The sequence below is a fragment of the Lepus europaeus genome, chromosome 15 (assembly GCF_033115175.1).
Source record: "Lepus europaeus isolate LE1 chromosome 15, mLepTim1.pri, whole genome shotgun sequence".
NCBI lineage: Eukaryota > Metazoa > Chordata > Mammalia > Lagomorpha > Leporidae > Lepus > Lepus europaeus.
This window is the reverse complement of record NC_084841.1, coordinates 685,532-707,103: the sequence shown is the minus strand read 5'-3', so window position 1 is coordinate 707,103 and position 21,572 is coordinate 685,532. Positions and strand designations below refer to the sequence as shown.

At 66.7% G+C, this 21,572-nt stretch overlaps 1 protein-coding gene across 1 annotated transcript; it reads right to left on the bottom strand.

The window, feature by feature from the left end:
* Positions 1–292: 292 nt before the first annotated feature.
* On the bottom strand, positions 293–11,768 carry SLC6A19 (solute carrier family 6 member 19). The gene is made up of 12 exons (XM_062212320.1): positions 11,567–11,768; positions 6,525–6,665; positions 5,986–6,123; positions 5,634–5,815; positions 5,428–5,538; positions 5,241–5,353; positions 4,402–4,530; positions 4,168–4,324; positions 3,416–3,620; positions 3,174–3,333; positions 732–894; positions 293–496 (listed from the first exon to the last, which is right to left on the bottom strand). Exons 1-12 carry the CDS (start codon positions 11,766–11,768, stop codon positions 293–295), a joined length of 1,905 nt encoding a protein of 634 aa, XP_062068304.1.
* Between the last annotated feature and the right edge of the window lie 9,804 nt (positions 11,769–21,572).

Sequence of the window (21,572 nt, the reverse complement as noted above, 5' to 3'; positions counted from 1 at the left end):
GCACACACATAGTGCATATTACATGTGCACAGACACACGCCCATCAAACATGCACACAATACACACATATCCAGGCATACACGCAATGCTGCCATGAACTCACATGCGCACACACGTGTGCACAGACATACATGCGTATGGAGAAACATCACATACACACATGCACAACATACGTGTCTACACACCCAGGCTAGTGCACACACGTATGCAGTGCTCACACATACACACGAATGTGCGCATACATGCTCGTGTGCACTCACACGCAGACACACGCAGCCTGGGGCTGGGCCCCTCAGTACTTGAGGTCCCCATTCACGGAGGCCGTGGACTGCGTGCTGACCAGGCCCTGCTGGTCCCCTGGCCACCGGCAGCAGCCCCTGATGAACTTGTAGACGGCGAAGCATGGGATGACGAGGCTGGGCACGCCGGCCACGACCACCACCACCGCGTACACCCAGGGCGGGTACCCGACCTGCTGGGATTTGGGGAACTCCTCCTGGGGGAGAAGCAGGCTGGGGGTGAGCACACGCAGGGCCTCCGCCCGACCTGCGACCCTGTGACCCTGTGACCCCGACCTGTGACCCTCCCCTGAGCACACGCACGGCCTCCACCCCAACCTGCAACCCTGTGACCCTGTGACTCCGACCTGCGACCCTGCCCTGAGCACACACACGCATGGCCTCCGCCCCGACCTGCGACCCTCCCCGGCGTGGGCAGCCCCGGGCACTCACGTAGCTGGGGTCCCAGACGCTGTAGGTCAGCTCCTTGCTGACTTCGACCACGAAGTAGAAGAGGAAGATGACCAGCATGATCAGGGGGCTGACCACCCGCCACATGATCTGCCAGAAGATGTTGGGCTTGTGCCCGATCATGAACTCAATGTCCTTGTTGAACCTGGAGGTGGAGGCCGGGACGGTGTCGACTGACCTGGGCGAGACGCTGGCCGCCTGCCTCACTCTGCACTCTGGGCCTTTCACAGATGGACGTGTGGGCACGCACAGTGCCAGGCACGGCTGCACAACTGTGGGGCCAGGCGCACGGCCAAACCCGCCCTGCATGATGTCACCAGAGCATGGCCAACCCTGTGTACCTCAGCTGCACACCTGTACCTCCACACACCTGTGCCTGCACACACCTGTACCTGTACACCTGTACCTGTACACACCTGTGCCTGTACACACCTGTGCCTGTACACCTGTACCTGTACACCTGTGCCTGTACACCTCTACCTGTACACCTGTGCCTGTACACACCTGTACCTGTACACCTGTGCCTGTACACCTGTACCTGTACACACCTGTGCCTGTACACACCTGTGCCTGTACACCTGTACCTGTACACACCTGTACCTGTACACACCTGTGCCTGCACACACCTGTACCTGCACACACCTGTACCTGTATACCTGTGCCTGTACACACCTGTGCCTGCACACACCTGTACCTGTACACCTGTACCTGTACACCTGTGCCTGTACACACCTGTACCTGTACACCTGTGCCTGCACACCTGTGCCTGTACACCTGTACCTGTACACACCTGTGCCTGTACACACCTGTGCCTGTACACCTCTACCTGTACACCTGTACCTGTACACCTCTACCTGTACACCTGTGCCTGTACACCTGTGCCTGTACACACCTGTGCCTGTACACCTCTACCTGTACACCTGTACCTGCACACACCTGTACCTGTACACACCTGTACCTGTACACCTGTACCTGTACACACCTGTGCCTGTACACCTGTACCTGTACACCTGTGCCTGTACACCTGTGCCTGTACACACCTGTGCCTGTACACCTGTACCTGTACACACCTGTACCTGTACACACCTGTGCCTGCACACACCTGTACCTGCACACACCTGTACCTGTATACCTGTGCCTGTACACACCTGTGCCTGCACACACCTGTACCTGTACACCTGTACCTGTACACCTGTGCCTGTACACACCTGTACCTGTACACCTGTACCTGTACACCTGTACCTGTACACCTGTGCCTGTACACCTGTACCTGTACACACCTGTGCCTGTACACACCTGTGCCTGTACACCTCTACCTGTACACCTGTACCTGTACACCTCTACCTGTACACCTGTGCCTGTACACCTGTGCCTGTACACACCTGTGCCTGTACACCTCTACCTGTACACCTGTACCTGCACACACCTGTACCTGTACACACCTGTACCTGTACACCTGTACCTGTACACACCTGTGCCTGTACACCTGTACCTGTACACCTGTGCCTGTACACCTGTGCCTGTACACACCTGTGCCTGTACACCTGTGCCTGTACACCTGTACCTGTACACACCTGTGCCTGTACACACCTGTGCCTGTACACCTGTACCTGTACACACCTGTGCCTGTACACCTCTACCTGTACACCTGTACCTGCACACACCTGTACCTGTACACACCTGTACCTGTACACCTGTACCTGTACACCTGTGCCTGTACACCTGTACCTGTACACACCTGTGCCTGTACACCTGTACCTGTACACACCTGTACCTGTACACACCTGTGCCTGTACACACCTGTACCTGTACACACCTGTACCTGTACACCTGTACCTGTACACCTGTGCCTGCACACACCTGTGCCTGTACACCTGTGCCTGCACACACCTGTGTCTGCACACCTGGTCTCAGAAGCAGCTCACCTTGATAGCCTCTCAGGCTGCTCTGGTGCCCGCCCCACCCAGCAAGGTGAGTGCCCAGATGTCTGGCCAGTGGGGGCTGAAGGCCTCCCTCTGGAAAGGCCTGGAGCTCCAGGGAGATAACAGCCCCCCACTACAACATAGGTACCCCAGGCCGAGGGCCCCAGCCCCACTGCCCACCCACCCTCATTCCTCTGCTGGCCTGCACCCAGCCTGCTGTGGGCACCCAGACGGAGGCTCCTGCTCGGCTGCATGGCAGAGGGCCTGCTCTCGCCGTGGCCTCCTTGCTCACACACCCCAAGTCTGGGTGGTCTCCCAACACTGCCGTCAGCACTCGTCTGCACAGCTAGGGGTAGGAGAGTCCGGAAGCCGGGGGGCATGGACTGCTCCTGGGGGGCCCTGTGGAGCCCCCTCCCAGGACTCGAGGCTGCTGCTCTGCTGTCTGCCCTGCGCCCCCCGAGGCCGGCCCCGGCCCGGCTCCCCACCGCCTCCTCCTTCGTACCTGTCGATGCCGTACACGTAGACGATCCCGAACATCTCACAGAAGGCAATGATGAGCAGGGGGATGGAGCCCGCGTATCTGTCCAGCAGGGAGAGCCAGTACTGGCCCGAGTTCAGCGTGAAGATGAAGGCCAGGAGGTAGGTCCCCAGGCAGATGAGGCCTGCAGGGGAACAGAGCCGGGCGGGTCCCAACCTGCAGCCCGGCGGGAAGGGGACACAGCCGGGCCCCCGCGGCACACGCACCTGTGAGCAGCTCCTTAGGGCACTTGGCGGGGATGAGCTTGAGGTCCTGCAGCGGCACGACCACGCCCTCCATGTTCCCGAACATGGACGACAGGCCCAGGCAGAAGAGCATGAGGAAGAACAGCACGGACCACAGCGGCGACACCGGCATCTTGGTGATGGCCTCTGTGAAGACGATGAAGGCCAGGCCCGTGCCCTCCACGCCCTGCACGACGGCACCCAGTCACCCAGGGCCTGTCGGTCCCTGACGGCCACACCGGTCACCCTGTCAGCACATGGCCCACCGACCGAGCCACAGCAAGCAAGAATGGGGCCGATCCCAGGCCGCCTGTTGGCTCCAGACACACGGGTAAAGCAGAGCCGCGGGCCGGGAGGTGAGAGTGTGCGGGGCCCGGGCCCCTTCGGCAGGTGCACCCGGCCCCGGCAGAGCCAGGAGCAACCAAGGGCGCCTGGGCTGGGGTGGGCAACGCCAGCAGCCACCTGGGGCCCGGGAGGAGGTGACACACAGCTGACAATGGGTGACGCCACGTCCCGGCACCACGCTCAGCACTGTGGGAGCCGCCGGCCCAGAAGTGGTGACACCCCCACAACCTGGGGGCTCCCGAACAGAGGAGGCAGTGTGTGGGGAGCCGAGCAGCCGCAGGACGTGACACGGCCGGCGTCGTGGCGACCAAGGGGAAGTGGACGGCTGCCCCAGGGAGCGACCCGAGGGGGCGCCCCCGCCTCCCGCCCGCCGGGGTGCCGGGACCTGCCTCGGAGAGGAAGGAGTTCATGTCGCAGGTCTGGAACATGAGCTGGGCGTAGGCCGCGGGGTCCGTGGCGTTGCACCAGCGCTGCATCTCCGCGAAGTTCTCCTGGGTCACGTTGCCCTCCGGCAGGTCGAAGGCGTTCATGAGGGTCAGGATGTTCCTTGGAGCAGAGCCAGGATGACGCCGGGCGCGGGGCGCGGCGGGGGCGGGGCGCGGGGCGGGGGCGGGGCCACTCACGTGCTGAAGCAGTCGTCGTAGCGCTGGGTGGCGCGGAAGCCGATGATGGAGTAGATCACGGTGGCGGCGTACACGGACGTGAAGCCGTTGATGACGGAGATGATCACCGAGTCCATCTCGCAGTTGTTGCTGTGGCGAGAGCGGCGTCACCCACGGGGCAGAGGCCGGCAGAGGCACCACTGCCCGGCCCAGGGCCTGCTGGGAAGCGGGCTGGGCGGGAGCCCACCTGTGCCCCTCCGAGCAGGTGCGGGCGCCGAGGACTCAGACGGCCGGAGGGCTGTGCCCAGCGCGGGGACCCCTGGCCCTTGCCCTTCACGCCTCCCCCACCGCAACCTGCTGGCTCTGGGGCCCCCGGAGCAGCTGTCACCCCTGGTTCTGGAGCAGGCGAGCCCTGGGTTCAAGTCCCAGCTGGGCCTCAGGTGCCCCCGGACCTGCTGGGCATCAGTGCAGCGGACACACACGATGCCGTCGGCCATGGAGGCCCACCTGGACCCACAGCTCCGCTCCCAGGCACGCGCCTGGAGGTCGGGTCATTCCCAAGAGCCATGAGCCCCAGGCTCCCGGGGAAGCAGCCAAAGGGCCCTGCAGAGCTGGCAGGGCTGGGAGAGTGGGTCACGGGGTGGGGCTTGGGTAGTGGGGTAGGGAGAATGTTCTGGAACTGGATGGAGGGGGTGGAGACGGGGGAGCCACTGTCCTGCCAGCCGGATGGAGCCTCTGTAAGGGCCAGCACCCGGGAAGCCAGGCGCCACAGGGTCAGCAGGGTCGCCCTCCCGGTCTGATGGAGAAACCGAGGCGTGGCCCGCTCCCTGCGCCCCAGGACTCCTGCACCCCCGACTCACTGCACCGAGTTGTAGCTGGAGAAGGAGACGAGGCCGCCGAAGGCCAGCGAGAAGGAGTAGAAGACCTGCGCGCCCGCGTCCAGCCAGGTGACCGGGTTGGCCAGCTCGGTGACCTGCGCAGAGCGAGAGCGCGGCGTCAGCGGGCGGGGGCGGCAGCGGGCAGGGGGCAGCGGCGGGCGGCACTCACGTTGGGCGTGAAGAGGAAGGCGATGCCGGCGCCCGCGCCCTTCAGCGTCAGGCCGCGGATCAGGAAGATGGTGAGCACCAGGTAGGGCAGCGTGGAGGTCACGTACACGGCCTGCGGCGGGGCGGGGAGGCGAGGCGGGCTCAGGGCGGCCGGCGAGGGCGCGCCTGCACCCCAGCCCCGCAGCCGCGCGCGGCGCCGCCCCGCACCTTGCCCGAGGTCTCGATGCCTCGGATGACGCACACGTAGAGCACGCTCCAGGCGCACGTGAGGCACAGCAGGATCCACCACTGCACCGAGCCCGAGTCGCTGATGGACGTGGATATGTTGAGCGTCTCGCGGTACCAGAAGTAGTCCACGGAGGAGCTGCGCGCGCACTCATCCGTGTAGCCTGCGGGGCGCGGCCACGACGCGAGTCGGCGGGAGCGGCACAGTGCACGCACCCGCGCCGGGGCCCCTGCCGGCCTCCCTCTCCCTCGGCTGCCCTGGGGGGAGCGGGGCTCGGGGCTCCCCGCCCCCAAGCCCTCCAGGACCCTGGCTCCGGCCCCGGGCGCCGCTCACCTGTGAGGTTCTGGTCCAGCGGGCACTGGCTCCAGGGCAGCGGGTCCTGGAAGGAGTTGAAGAAGTACCACAGTATCCAGGCGATGATGGTGTTGTAGTACAGCCCGACCATGAAGGACGCCAGCATGGAGGTGATGCCTGCGGGGGGGGGGGGGTTCAGGGGAGTTTCCACGCGTGGGGAGGGGGCAGGGGCTCCTGCAGGCGCTCGCCCCTAACAGAACCAAGCATGAGGGGCCCAGGAGAGGCAGCCGGGGGAGGCCTGGATCGTGGGCTGCAGGGCAGGGGCCTCCTGCCCCAGGATCTCTGATCAGTGGACCCTGCCCCCTGCCCTGGCCGGAGGTCTGAGGGAGCCAGTGCCCCGGCCACAGAGCTGGTCAATGAGTGACCCCTGAGGCTGGCAGGGTGTGGGAGTGGATGGAGGCCGCCTGAGCAGGTGGCCAGCGCCCCCTGCTGGGCCCTTGCTCTGGGCAGGCAGGCTGTGCCCCTCCACTCTGTGCCGACACTGCCCACGCCCCCCAGGTGCCCAGGGAGGGGCCTACCTACGCCCTTGAGGGCCGGGTGCACGGCGCTCCACACGCCCACGGGCCCCTTGCGCAGCCTCTGCCCGATGGCGAACTCCAGGTACAGCAGGGGGATGCCCTCCAGGACCAGCAGGATGAGGAAGGGGATCATGAAGGCCCCTGGGGAGGCAGCACCGGTCAGGGCAGGTCCCCTTCCAGGGGGGCCGCGTAGGGGCTGCACAGTGCCAGCCTGGCGGCCCTGCCAGCCCGCGGCTGCCCAGGAGCCCCAGCGGCCGCCTTGCTGCTGAGTGACCGATCCATCACAGACCGGCTGCTGGCCCTGGAGCCGCCCCCTGGGGCTCCCAGTAAGCTCGGCCCGGATGTAGGAGTTCCGTCGTCCATGTCCAGCTCCAGACCTGGCAGAACCGTGCACACGTGTGTGCGCACGCCTGTGTTGTGTGCATGTATGCACACATATGCTCGTGTGTATTGTGTGTACGTGCGTGCTTGCATGCGTGTGCACACGTGTACGTGTGCCTGTGTGTACTGCCGAACTTGGCCCTCAGTGTCTGTCAGAGCCCCTGTGTGTGCCCCGTGAGAACCGCATCGATGGGAATTTTTCGCAGTCCAAAGACAACACCAAGGTGGTTGTTTGGCCCCGGAGTGAGGGGCCCACAGCCCACTCTGCAGGGCCTGGGTTCGAGTCCCAGCTCCACCCTCAGTCCCAGCCTCCTGCTGACAGCCCCCCGGGGAGGTGGCTCAAGACCTGGCTCCCCGGTGCCCACATGGGAGACCTGGCTCGAGGCTTGGCGTTCAGGGAGTAAACCAGCAGGTGGCGCTGTCTTTCAAGTAAGTTAATAAACACGCAGCACCGGGGACAGCGGCAACCTGTGGCCGGCGAGGAAATGCTGGTGCGTTCTGACCTCAGGGATTCTCACCCAGGAACCCAGAGAGCAGCCGGACTCCACTCCAGACATCACCATCATCAGATCCAGAGCAGTGAGGGCCACGTCTCAGCAGCCGAGGGCCAGCAGAGTGCCCGCCCCAGAGCCAAGCCCAGGTCTCCCCGAGACCCGGCCCCCACCCTGCCCCCGATGGACGGACAGATGGACAGAGGAGCGGAGGAGTCCCCGTGCTCGGTGAGTGACATCAGTGGATGCCAAAGGACGCCTGTAGCCCTCACTCGCAGGGGGACCCCAGAGAGACAGGAAGCAGAGCAGGGCTGCCTGGGGCGGGGCCTGGGGCGGGGCCTGGGGCGGGGCCTGGGAGTCACTGACAGGTGGGCACCCAGCCTCTGGCTGGGGAGATAGAGCCCTGGGCTCTATCAACTGCGCACGGCCCCACCCGCTGCCCCTGCTGCACACGGCACCGTCTGCGGCAGCTCTGCCTCCCCACGGCCGAGGACCCCCGTCTCGGGTTCCTCTTCCCCCACCCTCCTCACCCTAAGGGGACGCTCCCGGCCGTCCCTGGGGCTCTGGCCTGAGACTTCTGGGAGGTGACCTCTGAGTGTGGCTGACATTGACCTCATTCTGAAGTTGCAGGAATTCGGGGCTGGGCAGGAGCCCGGGCCGACCAGAAAGTTTAGTTTGTTGGTTGTTTTGCGAGAGATGAGGAGAGAGATGCGAACTCGAAGGAGAAGCACCCCCTCGCGCGAGTCGGCCTCAGGCCGTCACGGCTCACATGCGTCCAGTGGGCTGCGAGACCAGCCTGCACAGGTGAGCCCCCACCTGGAACCCACAGGCGCCTCCCAGGCCCCGGGCGGGCCGAGGTGGCTCCCTTCCAGCTGGGGGCGTGGCCGGCACCTGCGCCCTAAGGTGCAGAGGACCAGAGGTGGTGTGTGGGGGGTCTCCAGGAGAGGCCGGCCGGGGTGTCCACCCGGTCAGCTCTTCCCTGTGGCCCAGAGAGCACACCACGGGTTCAGAGGAGCTAGCAGGGGCTCTGGGTGTCTGCCTGGGGCCACAGCAGGGACCCCAGGACAGGGTCAGAGCCAGCCCAGTGACAGGGACGCCCCATGCAACCCCATGCGACAGCCCAGCGGGGACCTCTGCAGCCTTAGGGGCCCCTCAGGGCATGGGCGGCGCAGGCGGAAGAGCCGGAGGCCTTCCATGGCCGCCAAACGTGGACGAGAAAACGGGCAATAAGAATTCAGATCAGGACCCTGCTGGAGAGCTGGGGGGACCACCGACACGCCCCCCGCCTGCCGCTCCTCACCCTGCCACGGGATCTGCCACGGAAGATGCCTGGGACGCCTGGTGCCTGGCACGCACCCGGCCCCCCTGCCACCCCCCACCCAGCAGCAGCCCCGTCCTCATGCCACGCCCCACGCCGCGCTCTTGTCCCACTGTGGCCCCCGCAGGCCGCACCTCCCCCAGGTCCTCCTCGGCACCCCCACCCGGGCACCGTCTCCCTGCCGGTCAGCCCCCGGGCCAGTGGTGAGAGGCCGGCAGGGACACGGGCCGGAGCGGAGCCGCGTGCTGCTCTCGCTCAGGGGTGGCGCCCTTCTCCCCGCCTCTCTCTCTGGGCTAAAGTGGACCCCTCTCCTGTTCCCCTGCTCCCTTCAAGCACTCACCTTCCACAGGTGGACGCACAGGCCCCTGAGGTCCAGGGCGACCCCTCCCCAGCCCAGGCCCCTGAGGCCCTGCGACCCCTCTCCCAGGGGCCATCCTTGGCCGCAGGGGATGGGGGAGGGGGGCGTGGTGTTGGCTGGGCGCTCGGCAGAGCAAGGCCAGGGAGGTAAAGCTGCCAGGAGGAAGGCAGCCCCCCTTCCGCCCGGTCCCCCCATCGCCGCCCCCTGCTGGACGCCTCTCCCAGAACAGCTCTGCTGCTGCCCCGTCCTGGTGCCCTCCCTCCTAGAGAAGCCGTGTGGGAGTCTCAGGGTGCGGGAGGGGCCAGCACCCCCCCACATCTCACACATGGCTGGGCAGGAGCCAGGCCTGTCCCATGGGAATAGATCAGCTGCTGGCTTGGCCTGGGGGCTCTTGGGTCCCTCCGGTTGGCACCCGTACCCCAGGCCCTGTCCCGCTTGGAGCACTGGGCCCTGTGGACAAGGATTCCCCTGGGGTCGGTCTCCAGACCTGAGCAGGGCCCAGCGCTGCGCGGTCTCCCTGAACCCGCTCCCCTTATGCAGGGTGACGGGAGCAGATGGGCAGGGCAGGCGCCCAGATGGACGTGGGTGCAAAGGTCCCCAGAGCCCAGACTCTGCCCACAGCCCACAGTCGCCATGTTTGCTCTCCCCACAGATTGGGGCCCCCAGCAGGGATCAGGTGGGCAGGGTCCCGGGGGGCCTGGGGAGGGCAGAAACACAGGTCACTTTCTGAGATTCGGGGGGAGGAAGGGGAGGGGAGGAGGAGAACGGGGAGGAAGGGGAGGGGGAGGCAGGAAGCTTTGGGTCCCCGTGCCCGGGCCAGGCCCCCTCCCCGCCGTGCCCAGCAGGGGGTGGCAGTGGCCCAGGGCAGACGCCGTGATTGCTACATGGGCAGATGGAGGAGGCTGTGGCTGGTGGGGCTCGCAGGGTCCCCGCATCCCCTGCTCCCCGTGTGCTGTGGCCGTGAAGTAGGGCCCAGGCAGACACTCGGGGTGTGCGTGAGTTCCCAGGCGCCCCTGGGCGGGGCGGGGCTGAGTCCCCAGGAACCAGGTCTCTGTCCTGCTCTGCAAACCCTGACCTGTTTGCCGAGCTCAGCAGCCTGGCCATGGCCACTCCGGGTGGACGCCTCCCTCGGCCGTTTCAGAGGTGAGAACAGTGGCCCCAGCCCAGGGGCTCCCTGCAGGGGGTGCAGGTGAGGCCACAGGACCTGCACAGGGTCCCTGACCCCGGCTCAGGCTGCAGCTCCTGCTGACCGCACCTGGGCAGGGGCCTGGGAGCCACGTCCCCCACGGCCAGCGACTCGGCATCACACAGACACCCCCTTCACTGGCGACTGTCAGCCTGGCACCAGCACCACGGCTGACGCAGGCCGGGGGCCCAGGCTGGGCAGCAGGATGCTGCTCTGAGGACCGGGACACCCCTGGGAGCCCATGGGGGGCCTGCCTGTGCCTGTGCTGTTTCTCTGAGCGAGGAGAGGCCTCCCCACGGTCCCCTTGCCAGCCCTGCCATTGGTCACCTCGGAATCGGGTCTATGTGACCAAGCCCATGTCGGGGCCAGTGTGGCCCCTCCCTGCCCTCCTCCCAGTCTGCGGTGCAGCCTCTGGGGCCCACACCTGCCACCCACAGGGCAGTGCACACCCGCAGCCAGACCCCTGTGCCCGGGTACTGGGGCTCCATCGGCCTGGCCAAGGCCCGCTGCGGGAAGAGCAGACCAGCGCTGTGTGCCCCAGTGGGGTGCCGTGGCCCCTTCACGTGCTCCCACACTGCCAGGGTCAGCAGGAGGCATGGGGCACCCCCTCCCCCGGGAAGGCAGACAGGACCCCTAGGACTGGGGAAAGGGGAAGTGACCAGGGGTGCTTGGGGACCCCACCAGAGGCACTAACACCCCGACCCACAGCGCAGCTGTCACCGAGCCGTGTGAGTGACCACACGTCCTTGTCTTGACTCAGCCGGGTTCGCTGGAGAGCCTGGACCCCGCGGGCCCGGCCCCACGCGACGCGCCCAGAGCATCCGGCAGAGCCTGTTCCCAAGCAGCGCCTGGGCCTGCCCGGCCCCCACCTGCCAGAAGCCAGCTCCGTCTCCCAGCCCCCCCCCCCAGCCCTGCCGCCCTGCTCACGGCGCAGCTGCCCCCTCGGCTGGGACAGAAGCTGCTGCTCCGATGCTGCAGGCCACCAGGAGGCTGGGCTGGGGGGGGGGGGGGACCAGGGCTCAGAGGCAGCCCCTGGGGGTGGGGTTGTGAGCTCTGTAGCTGGGGAGGGGCCGCCTGGGGCGGAAGGTGAGGCCTGAGGCCCTGGGGCAGTGCCGGGCCCCTGTGGGTGTGGCTCCCCCTCCCTGCACCTCGGTGTGCAGGGTCCGAACCCAGCGGCTGTCTCCCCAGAGCCCGGCAGCTGTCCAGCCCTCCTCGGCTCCCCCAAACCTTCTGCCCTCCCTGGAGGAGCCCCTTGGACCTCCTCGGCAGGGAGATGAGCCCCCGGGGACAGGTGTGGGCTGGCCCTACCTCCTCCGTGGCTCTGGCACAGGTACGGGAAGCGCCACACGTTGCCGAGCCCGACACAGAAGCCCACGCAGGTGAGCATGTACTGGGCCTTGTTGTCCCACTTGGGCCGGGTGCTGGCCTCCTCCTTCTCGATGGTCTCCAGCTCCTGCAGGGAGGGGATCCGGTCGTCCAGGCCGGGGTTGGGCAGCACCAGCCTCACCATGGTGGTCGCCGGACAGGACAGGAGCCAAGGGCGGGTGGCGGCGGCGGGAGCACCAGCTCTTATGAAGAACTTTGGCACCTGGCCCCAGCACCTGGGCGAAAGGAGGCGTCAGCAGATCTGCAGGGTGCGTCCCAGCGGGGCAGTTAATGCCTTATCTGCAGAGGTGCCCGCCCCCAGCCGGGAGCCACCCCCTGTGGCAGGCAGGAGCCCCCTCCCCCTGCGCAAATGCCGGCCCCGGCCCCGCACCGCACAGGTGAGCTGCAGGAAGCCAGGCGGGCCCCTGTCCTCGCGCATCCCAAGGCCCAGGCAGCGAGCACCACCCCAGCTCCAGGCTCCAGAGTTTCTTGGGGTTCCCGGGGCTCCTGTGGATGTGCCCTGACCTCCTCCAGGCTAGCCTTGGGGTCCCAGAGCCCCAGCCACGCCCAGGGCGGCTTAGTCCCCTCGGCTCTCTGGGGTCACTGGGGTTGGGCCGACCCACAGTCACTGGACAGGTTTTTGTCCCCCTGGGACACCAGGTGTGGGCGGCCTGGGAGCCGGGGCAGTGTCAGGGCTCGGGGGTCCTGCTCCGCACAACAGGGAGACCCTGGGAAGCCAGCGAGGCATCCAGGGAGCCACAGTCCCCGCTCCCTGGGAGCAGCATGGAAGGGCCCCCACCAGCCACCCCTTCCCGCTTGTCTCCCCTCAGCCCTGGGTGTCTCCCACCCCCACGCCCTTCCCAGAAGCAGAGGAGCCTCTTCCCTCCTCAGAGCTCTGCCCGCCCCGCCCCCACCCAGTGGAAGGATGCAGGTGAGGGTGGGGGCGGGGCCTGAGGATGAGCAAGTTCAGGGCACTGACCTTTGCCCCTGGAGACCGGAGGAACAGATCAGGATTGCCTTCCCGGGACACCTGGCTTCCCGGAGTGACAGATGGGGCGGGGGGGGGGGGGGGAGGGCGGAAAGAGACTGGGAGGCAGTGGGGGGGACAGCAACCGGGGGACCAGGGTTGCCAGTTGGTGGCACCTGGGCAGGGAGTGCGGGGGTGGGGTGGAGGCAACTCTGGGACTCCAGGCACCGCCCAGGGTGGGGGTGGGGGGCGGGAATGTCACTGAGCTGCTCTTGTCTTGCACAAGGAAGAAGTGAGACAGAAGGTGGTGAGCACGGGAGCGGGTTGGTGAAGAGCTGACGGCGGGCCGGGTCTCGGGACAGGGCTGGGACCCCCCAGGACTGAGTGAGGGTCCCTGTTGCTTCTCCCCTCCTCCCTCTTCTGGGAAGTCAGGTTGGGAGGGGGGATTTCTGTCTGTGGAGTTCCAGAACATCCTCCCAGGGCCTTATCAGCGCAGCCTTATCAGACCCCAGGCCTCCTGGGTGCCCCGGGGACTGCGTTTTCTTAGGAATTCTCAGTTTCTTCAGCCCCTCTTACACACAGGCCCCCGTCTACCTAGAATTAGCCTGTGGAGGCGCGGCCCGGAGGCCCTTGGGCAGGCCAGCAGCAGGGGGCCAGTGTAGCAGGAGGACCCGGGTCCTCCTGGGCCCCCTTCTCACCCCTCACCCTGTGCGGCTCCTGCAGAACCCCCACCCTCCATGCCCCGGGCCCCACATGCTCTGGGGTGGCTTTCACTGGACTTGAACCTGTAGATGACTGAGAAGTCGAGAGCTGGGGAAACGGTGCCCCGCCCCGGTCTTGACCGACATGTCCACTCCCCAGTCCACAGCCTGGAGCTCCATCTGGCTCTCCCACCTGGGTGGCAGGGGCCCACGTAGTTGGGCCGTCTCCTGCTGTCTCGCAGGTGTGAGTGCGCAGGGAGCCCCGATACAGCACAGGGCCTCACGGCGACGGCGCGTGTCCATCACGCCTGCCCTGTTGTCCCTGTTACCGGAGAGAGAGCTGTGGAAGCCGTGGGGCTCTTCACGCAAGAAAGAATTCAGGTGTGAGACAGCGGACTGATAAGGCTTTATTGGGGACAGGGCATCTGTCAACAGGGAAGGGACAGAGAGCGCCCAGTCGCTCGGACCGGGGGAGAGCGAGGCCACGTGGTTGAGTGGAGAGAACACACCTGGGCAGGCCAGCGGGCGGCTGACAGGGAGGCAGAGGGCTGAGCGTGCGCAGGGAGCCGCAGCCGGGCCTCGAGCCCGGGCACAGCACAGGGCCTCACGGCGTCGGCCGCGTGTCCATCACGCCTGCCCCCACTGCAGCCATGGGGATGCACGCGTTGGGGCACGGGGCCCAGGCAGGCGGGTGAACTCTCAGAGCAAACACAGCTGTCCCGAAAGCTGCGAGCCCTGCTTCCCCTCCCCGCCCCTGGCTGGAGCGCCCTCCCGGGCTGTTGGGGGCTGAGCCTCGGTGGTGGGGTCTTCTCAGGGAGGGTGTGCTGGGTCCTGGGTCCTGGCTTGTGTGCCGTGCACTGCATCTTGTCCACCCTGCATTGCTGCAAGGCCAGCGTCCAGTCTGTGCCCTTCAGCAGGAGCCCCTGGGCACCCACCGTGGGCGGCTCCTCCTCGGGCCTGCCTGTGTCCTGCAGTAGAGCCAGTGGCCCCCCGCAGGCCAGCAAGAGCCGCTGTCTCCCTCAAGGGCACGGGGCGGGCCTCCTCCACCTCCCGATGGCCATGCTGGGCACTCACTCACCCCAGGAGACGCCAGAGGTGCACAGCGCCCCCCCCCCCCCAACCCCCGCGGTGCCTGGGCGGCACCAGAGCAGTGACCTTTATCCCTCAAGGTCACCGAGGCATCTTCGTCGGCCCCACACCCGCCCCAGTCCAGCCCTCTCCTGAGGCGCCACATTTGCATGGGAAGCCTGCGCCAGTGGCGTGGAGCCGAGAACAAGGCCGCCGCGCCCGTCCTGACAGACATGGGCACCGTGCCCAACCCCCACCCCGGTGCCGTGGAGCCATCTTGGGAACATGGCCGCCATCGCCATGGTGAGTTCCCCAGAGACCCGGGCGGCTGTTTGTGGCCGGCCTCTGTCGGCCTCACCCTTCCTTGAGGCAGCCATGGCCCTTAGGCACGGCCCCCGCCTGGCAGCCACCGCCCGGCCCCACCCTGAGATCCACTTCCAGCCCCTCCCCAGTCTGGGGCACCATCTCCTTCCTCCACAGGCCCGGCGCTTGTGGTTTGGTTTTGGGTTTTTTTTTTTTTTTTTTTAAGATTTTTTTTTTTTTAAACAGTTACAGAGAGAGAGAGAGTGAGAGCGCTCTTCCATCCACTGGTTCACTCTCCAATTGGCCACAAGAGCCGGAGCTGCACCCATTCGAAGCCAGGAGGCAGGAGCTTCTTCCAGGTCTCCCATGTGGGTGCAGGGGCCCAAGGACTTGGGCCGTCCTCCACTGCTTTCCCAGGCCGTCACAGAGAAGAGCAGCTGGGACTCGAACCAGCGCCCACATGGAATCCCGGCACTGCAGGCAGCGGCTTTACCCGCTACGCCACAGCGCTGGCCCCGTGGTTTGGTTTTTTAAAACACCAGCCCAGGGAGCTGGCGCTGTGGCACAGCGAGTTAAAGCCCTGGCCTGAAGCACCAGCATCCCAGACGGGCGCCGGTTCAAGTCCCTGCTGCTCCACTAACCATCCAGCTCTCTGCTGGAAGAAGCTCCTGGCTCCTGGCTTCGGATCGGCGCAGCTCCATGGCCATCTGGGGAGGGAACCAGCAGATGGAAGACCTCTCTCTCTCTCTCTCTCTCTCTCTCTCTCTCTCTGTAACTCTTTCAAATAAATAAAATAAATCTAAAGAAAAAAAAAAACATGCCAGTCCATCCTCCTCCTCCCCCGAGAGCGTCCACCCCGTGTTAGTGCCCGGCCCCCCGGGGCCAGCACAGCTGCTGAGAGTGACGGGCAGCTGGCCCCGAGGAGCTGGGGGCCACAGTGACCCTGTCCTAGAGGGGACCCCTCTGTTGGCACCCAGAACTGCGGTGCAGGGAGTGGGAGGGGAGGATGCCGCCCTCCCAAGGCCTGAGACACTCAAATCCCATCAAACACTCGAAGGAGACCCCACCGCGGTTTTTTTTTTTTTTAAGAGATATTTATTTGAAAGGCAGAGTTAGAAAGAGACAGTCCCCTGATGGCCGCAGAGGCCAGGGCTGGGCCAGGCTGAAGCAGGAGCCAGCAGCTCCACCCGGTCTCCCCTGCCACCTCCTGCTGCTTCCCAGGCGCATTAGCGGGGAGCTGGATGGGAAGTGGAGCAGCCGGGGGCTGGAGCTGGCGCCCTGTGGGGCCCAGGAGCGGCCCCACCCGCTGGGCCGCAGTCGCTTGGTCTCTGTGGCTGGGATTCTGTGTGAATGAGCGCGTTGCCAGCTCCAGCTGCCAGGGGACAACGAGGTGCCCAGCGCCACGTCAGCCCTGGTGCCCACGGGGGAGGTGCAGCCCCTGGGTGCTGGGCTGGCGGCTGCTGACCTGCTCACGAGGTCCCCAGAGCCCAGGCGGGCTGACCTCTGACCCCGGACCTGCTGCAGAGGAAGTAGCCCCCCCACCTCGTGTCTGAGCTGGACAGACCCTGGATTCCGCTCTGGCCAGGCCCTGAGGTCACGCAGCTGCGGTAGTGACCTGGACACCTGTTGAGTCCTGTGGTCAGCACAGCCTCCGGGGGGAGCCCTTAGGCGGCTCTGGCGCGGTGGAGCGGGATCCCATGACTGGGGGATCATTAACCCGGGGGCAGCAGCCGCCCCAGCTGTCGGCAGACCCAGGCGCCCCCAGGCCTGGATTAGTGAGGCTGGACCACAGTTAAACCCAGGATTAGCTTCCCTTCCCCTCCCCACCTGAGCTCCCAGTGCCGCCCTCCCCTTTGTTACAGCCCGGTGTGTGGGGGGGGAGGCTGGGGGCTGGAGAGATGGGACAAAGAGATGGAGAGGGGGTGAGAGCTGGCGGGGAACAGAGTCAGGGTGGGGGTGAGGGTCGGCCTCCGGCCATCTGCCCCGAACCCTGACCCCTATACCAGCAGGTGCCTGTGGGGCAGCCTTTGTGTCCCCAGAAAGCCCAGGGCCACAGGGGCTGTGGGCACTGAGGCCAGGTGCTGGCTTTGCAGCCGCATTCCCAGCATGCTTTGCTGTGGGGCACGTACCAGCTGAGGGTCTCTGGGGGATGCCCCTGCACGTGGACCCCCTGCCAGGGCCCTGTCACTCAGAGACCGGGCTGCCCATGGTGGTCTATGCTGGGAAGCGACCGTACACGTTGGTCCTGGCAGCGTGTGCTGGGAAAGGGACCAGGAGCACGCGTGACGTCATCCTCTGCACATACGTGTATGTGAACACAAGCTGACATACGGGCCCGTGTTATCCGTGTGCACGGTGCATGTGTGTTAGGGTTGGCCCTGCCACCTTCCCGCTGTGGGGTGGCCACGCTGCTCCCGCCATCAGCTGCCACAAACGTGCCCGTCCAGAATCCTCCGCCTGAAGCCCTGGGCTGGACACTGCTGGAGTGGCCTGCGAGGGTGGGGGACACGGGAGCTCCCGTGGGGGGGGGTGTCGGGCGCCGCCCTCGTCCTGTCCTTGTCCAGTGGCAGGAGGTGACGTCCCCTGCGGCTCCCCGTGAGAAGTCAGGGCATCACACGGCCTCCACAGGCAGTGGGACAGAGGCCAGGTCTAGGGCGAGCCCCCCGGCCTCCCAGAACCTCAGGCCCTGTCTCCGAGCTGTCAGTCCGCAGCGCCGGACCGGGGCCCGGGTCCTGAGGCAGGAGGAGCTGGGCAGTGCAGAGGCAGGGACAGCTGAGGCCTGGTCATGGGGGTGGGGGGCCCCTGGCCTGCTTCTCAGTGCCTGAGGCCAGCGCCTGAGCGGGGGGCAGTGGGGGTGGGGGAGTGACAAGGCGCGGGGGTCCCCGGTGCTCCGTCCTGCATTGGCCGGCGGGAGCCAGCATCGTCCTGGGGGATGCGTTTACGGCATGGGCATGTGGCCCCACGGCCGCTGGAACTGCCCGGTTAGAGACGGCCGTGGTCTGGGGACTTCGGAGGGCAGAGCTTGGCTCCTGGATCTCTGGCTAAGGGCGGCTAAGGGAGGAAGTGGGCAGGGACAAAGACCCTGCCCTCACACAGGACCCTCCGTGAGCCCGGCAGCCCGCACCCCAGACCCCTGCCTCCCTGCTGCCCCCACATTGGCAACCCCAAGAGCACACCTGTCTGTCCAGAGCCCAGCCCTGCCGGGCCTCACCCCCTCCCCTCCAGGCAGCACCAGGATTGGCCCTGGTGAGAGCCCCAGGCAGGGGCTGCCCCTTCTCTCTCCCGAGTGCTGCAGGCCCAGCCAGGATACACCCCAGACCCCAAAACCAGGACTGGAGTGCCCTCAGCCCCACAGCCCAGAGCACAGGACGTGGGGCGTGGTCACAGGGGCGAGGGGTCCCCCGTCTGTCCGGCTGACCCCGAGCCTGGGCAGGGCAGGGGAGCCTCCAGGGTCACAGTGCGCTCAGCTGTTCTGGAGCGGACGCGGATTAACCATCAACCCAGGTCCCGTTCCCGGCAGCCTCCCCGGTGCCCTGTGCTTTTCCAAGGGGCGGCCGCGAGCCCCTGAATACCCATGGAGGGAAGCCCATGGCAGCAGGGCCCCGCCTGTCCACTCCCAGCCTTTGGGGAGTGCTGGCTTGCAGGGGTGGGGCTGGGACTCCCCAGGGAGCTGTCTCCAGCCTGCACCCCTCAGCTGGGCAGACTTCATGCTCATGTCCTGTGTGGTGCCCAGGCAGAGCTGGGCTCTGAGCTGCTGTGTCCACACGTGGGGCCCGCCCATCCCGCCAGGGGCTTCCCCAGGAGCCGGCCGGCCCGAGCCCCGCGTCTGTGAGTCGGTGACCGTGCCCTGGCCTCGTGTAATGACCATGTTGGGGCAGCGGGCTCTCAGACACGGTCTGGTTGCATGGACATCTGCCCGCCCCCTGCTGGGGGGAAGTGCGTCCCAGGGGGCCGCCGTTTTTCTCAGACAGACTCCCGCTGGCAGCCACGCGTTCGGGGGAATGTCTCCCGGCTGGTTTGCTGGTTCCCGGCACAGAACAGCCCTGTTTCCAAGAAAGCCCCCCGGTGCAGCACTGGCGGCCTGGCTGGGAGGACCCCTCCCCCACAGCACGCCCCCTCCCAGCCGCACCCCCGCAGCGGCCAGAGCCAACCTGGCGGAGCAGGGCTGGGTGCGTCCTTGCAGGGGCCAGGGAGAAGGGGCGGATCCTGGCGGGGGGGGGGGATAGATGTGGAGCCTGTGCCCCCACCCAGCACTGCCCACGGGAGCCAGGTTACAGGCAGGGCCTGCCCCCTGAGGCCACCAAGGGCCCAGCAGGCTGCGACCAGCCCTGCCCGATGGCCACGGGTCCTGCAGCCCTGGAGTCCCTGTGCTGGGGGTGGGAGGGTGGGGGTAAGTCCCAGGGAGACAGGTCACCGAGCCGGGCAGCTGACGGCTGGGCTGATGGTGAGGCTGGAGATGGCCCGGGAGGGGCAGGGGCCAGGCCAGGGGTGGGAGGAGGGAGACGGCGTTGGGGAGGTCCTCGGTGTTCTGGACGGCTGCTGGGGGGCCCTGGCCCGGGGACAGGGTTCTGGGCACCTGGGTCGGGGGTTCAGGAGGACGCGGCGGGGACCTGAGCTTGGCAGGCCCAGGAGAGCATGAAGGAGACGCCCCCATCTGTCTGGAGACTCACAGGCTGTGGTGGGCAGGGTGAGGGCCCCTGGGCAGCCACAGCAGGCACGGGGAGAAGTACGCGTGGCCTTAAGGGTAAGAGAGAGAGGACGAGGCTCGGGCTCGGCTCTAGGCTTTGGAGGCGGCTGTGGCCTTGGGACGGGGACAGGGGCACGGGGAGAGCCCAGAGGACAGGAAACACCGTGAATCTCCTGCAGGACAGGAAAGGCCACTGGGAGTAGCGAGGAGGGGCCGAGGTCGGAGGAGCAGGGGGAGCCCTCACCTTCCCAGTGACGAGTAGAGAGGAGGGGCCGAGGTCGGAGGTGCAGGGGGAGCCCTCACCTTCCCAGTGACGAGTAGAGAGGAGGGGCCGAGGTCGGAGGAGCAGGGGGAGCCCTCACCTTCCCAGTGACGAGTAGAGAGGAGGGGCCGAGGTCGGAGGAGCAGGGGGAGCCCTCACCTTCCCAGTGACGAGTAGAGGAGGGGCCGAGGTCGGAGGTGCAGGGGGAGCCCTCACCTTCCCAGTGACGAGTAGAGAGGAGGGGCCGAGGTCGGAGGAGCAGGGGGAGCCCTCACCTTCCCAGTGACAGGTAGCGAGGAGGGGCCGAGGTCGGAGGAGCAGGGGGAGCCCTCACCTTCCCAGTGACGAGTAGAGGAGGGGCCGAGGTCGGAGGTGCAGGGGGAGCCCTCACCTTCCCAGTGACGAGTAGAGGAGGGGCCGAGGTCGGAGGAGCAGGGGGAGCCCTCACCTTCCCAGTGACGAGTAGAGAGGAGGGGCCGAGGTCGGAGGAGCAGGGGGAGCCCTCACCTTCCCAGTGACGAGTAGAGAGGAGGGGCCGAGGTCGGAGGTGCAGGGGGAGCCCTCACCTTCCCAGTGACGAGTAGAGAGGAGGGGCCGAGGTCGGAGGAGCAGGGGGAGCCCTCACCTTCCCAGTGACGAGTAGAGGAGGGGCCGAGGTCGGAGGAGCAGGGGGAGCCCTCACCTTCCCAGTGACGAGTAGAGAGGAGGGGCCGAGGTCGGAGGAGCAGGGGGAGCCCTCACCTTCCCAGTGACGAGTAGAGGAGGGGCCGAGGTCGGAGGTGCAGGGGGAGCCCTCACCTTCCCAGTGACGAGTAGAGAGGAGGGGCCGAGGTCGGAGGAGCAGGGGGAGCCCTCACCTTCCCAGTGACGAGTAGAGGAGGGGCCGAGGTCGGAGGAGCAGGGGGAGCCCTCACCTTCCCAGTGACGAGTAGAGGAGGGGCCGAGGTCGGAGGAGCAGGGGGAGCCCTCACCTTCCCAGTGACGAGTAGAGGAGGGGCCGAGGTCGGAGGTGCAGGGGGAGCCCTCACCTTCCCAGTGACGAGTAGAGAGGAGGGGCCGAGGTCGGAGGAGCAGGGGGAGCCCTCACCTTCCCAGTGACGCTCACCCTAGGTCAGGGCCCGGCTGTCCTGGGGGCGGAGCCCTGGCCCCCTCTCCGCTCAGGGCACACAGAACATGGGACCCCTTGTCCCTTCTCCTCCTCCCCTCCCACCCGCACCCAGGGCGGGTGTGGCCCGCGGTCCTGGCCCCTGAACTCTGCCTTCTGAGCTGTCCCTTCTAGTTCACCTTGTCCCAGGTGAGGCCTGACCCCCGCACCCACCCCCGACCTGCGGTCACCACAACTCGAGCCTGGGTCCTCCTGCCCACTGTGCACAGCTCAGGAAAACAGCAGACCACGGGGCCAATCCCCCAGGAAGCCGCCAGCCAGGACCAGGGCTGCCCAGGTCGGAGGAGCTGCTCCAGCTGGACTCTGGCCCCCGGGGGTCACAGTGAGTGGGGCCGGCACAGGAGGGACAGGGGCACCTGGACTGGCTCCACCGGGGAGCCTGAGGCCACGAGACGTGGGAAGGGGCTGTCTGCTGTAGTCCCCAGCCTCCCCTGGAAACCTCAAATGTGCAAGCAGGCCTTTGCAGCGTGTTCTCAGTATGTCCTAGCGTGCCCAGGGGGCCCCAGTTCCAGGGCTCACTCTCCTCTGCACCCACAGGGGTCTGCCCCTCAATTCTGGGCCCAGGCGGAGTCGTCAGACACGGGCTGGCCCGGTGCGGCGTTTGCTGCACCAGTGAGCAGTGGGGGGTGGGGGGTGGCTGGATAGATGGGTGGGTGGATGGATGCATGGACTGGTGAATGGGTGATGGACGGATGATGGATGGGTGATGGCTGCTGGGCCCTCCTGGGGGCATCTGTAGTGCGGGGGCGTGGCTGAGGGCAGGGGAGGGGCCTGCTGGGCTGTGAACAAGGAGGCT

Excerpts from the sequence above, each read along its gene's own strand:
- SLC6A19 (XM_062212320.1), bottom strand. The coding sequence starts at position 11,768 with ATGGTGAGGCTGGTGCTGCCCAACCCCGGCCTGGACGACCGGATCCCC. Across the intron at positions 3,621-4,167 it reads TGAACTCCTTCCTCTCCGAG|GGCGTGGAGGGCACGGGCCT; the intron begins GCAGGTCCCGGC and ends GCCGTCGTGCAG. Across the intron at positions 3,334-3,415 it reads CCCTAAGGAGCTGCTCACAG|GCCTCATCTGCCTGGGGACC; the intron begins GTGCGTGTGCCG and ends GTTCCCCTGCAG.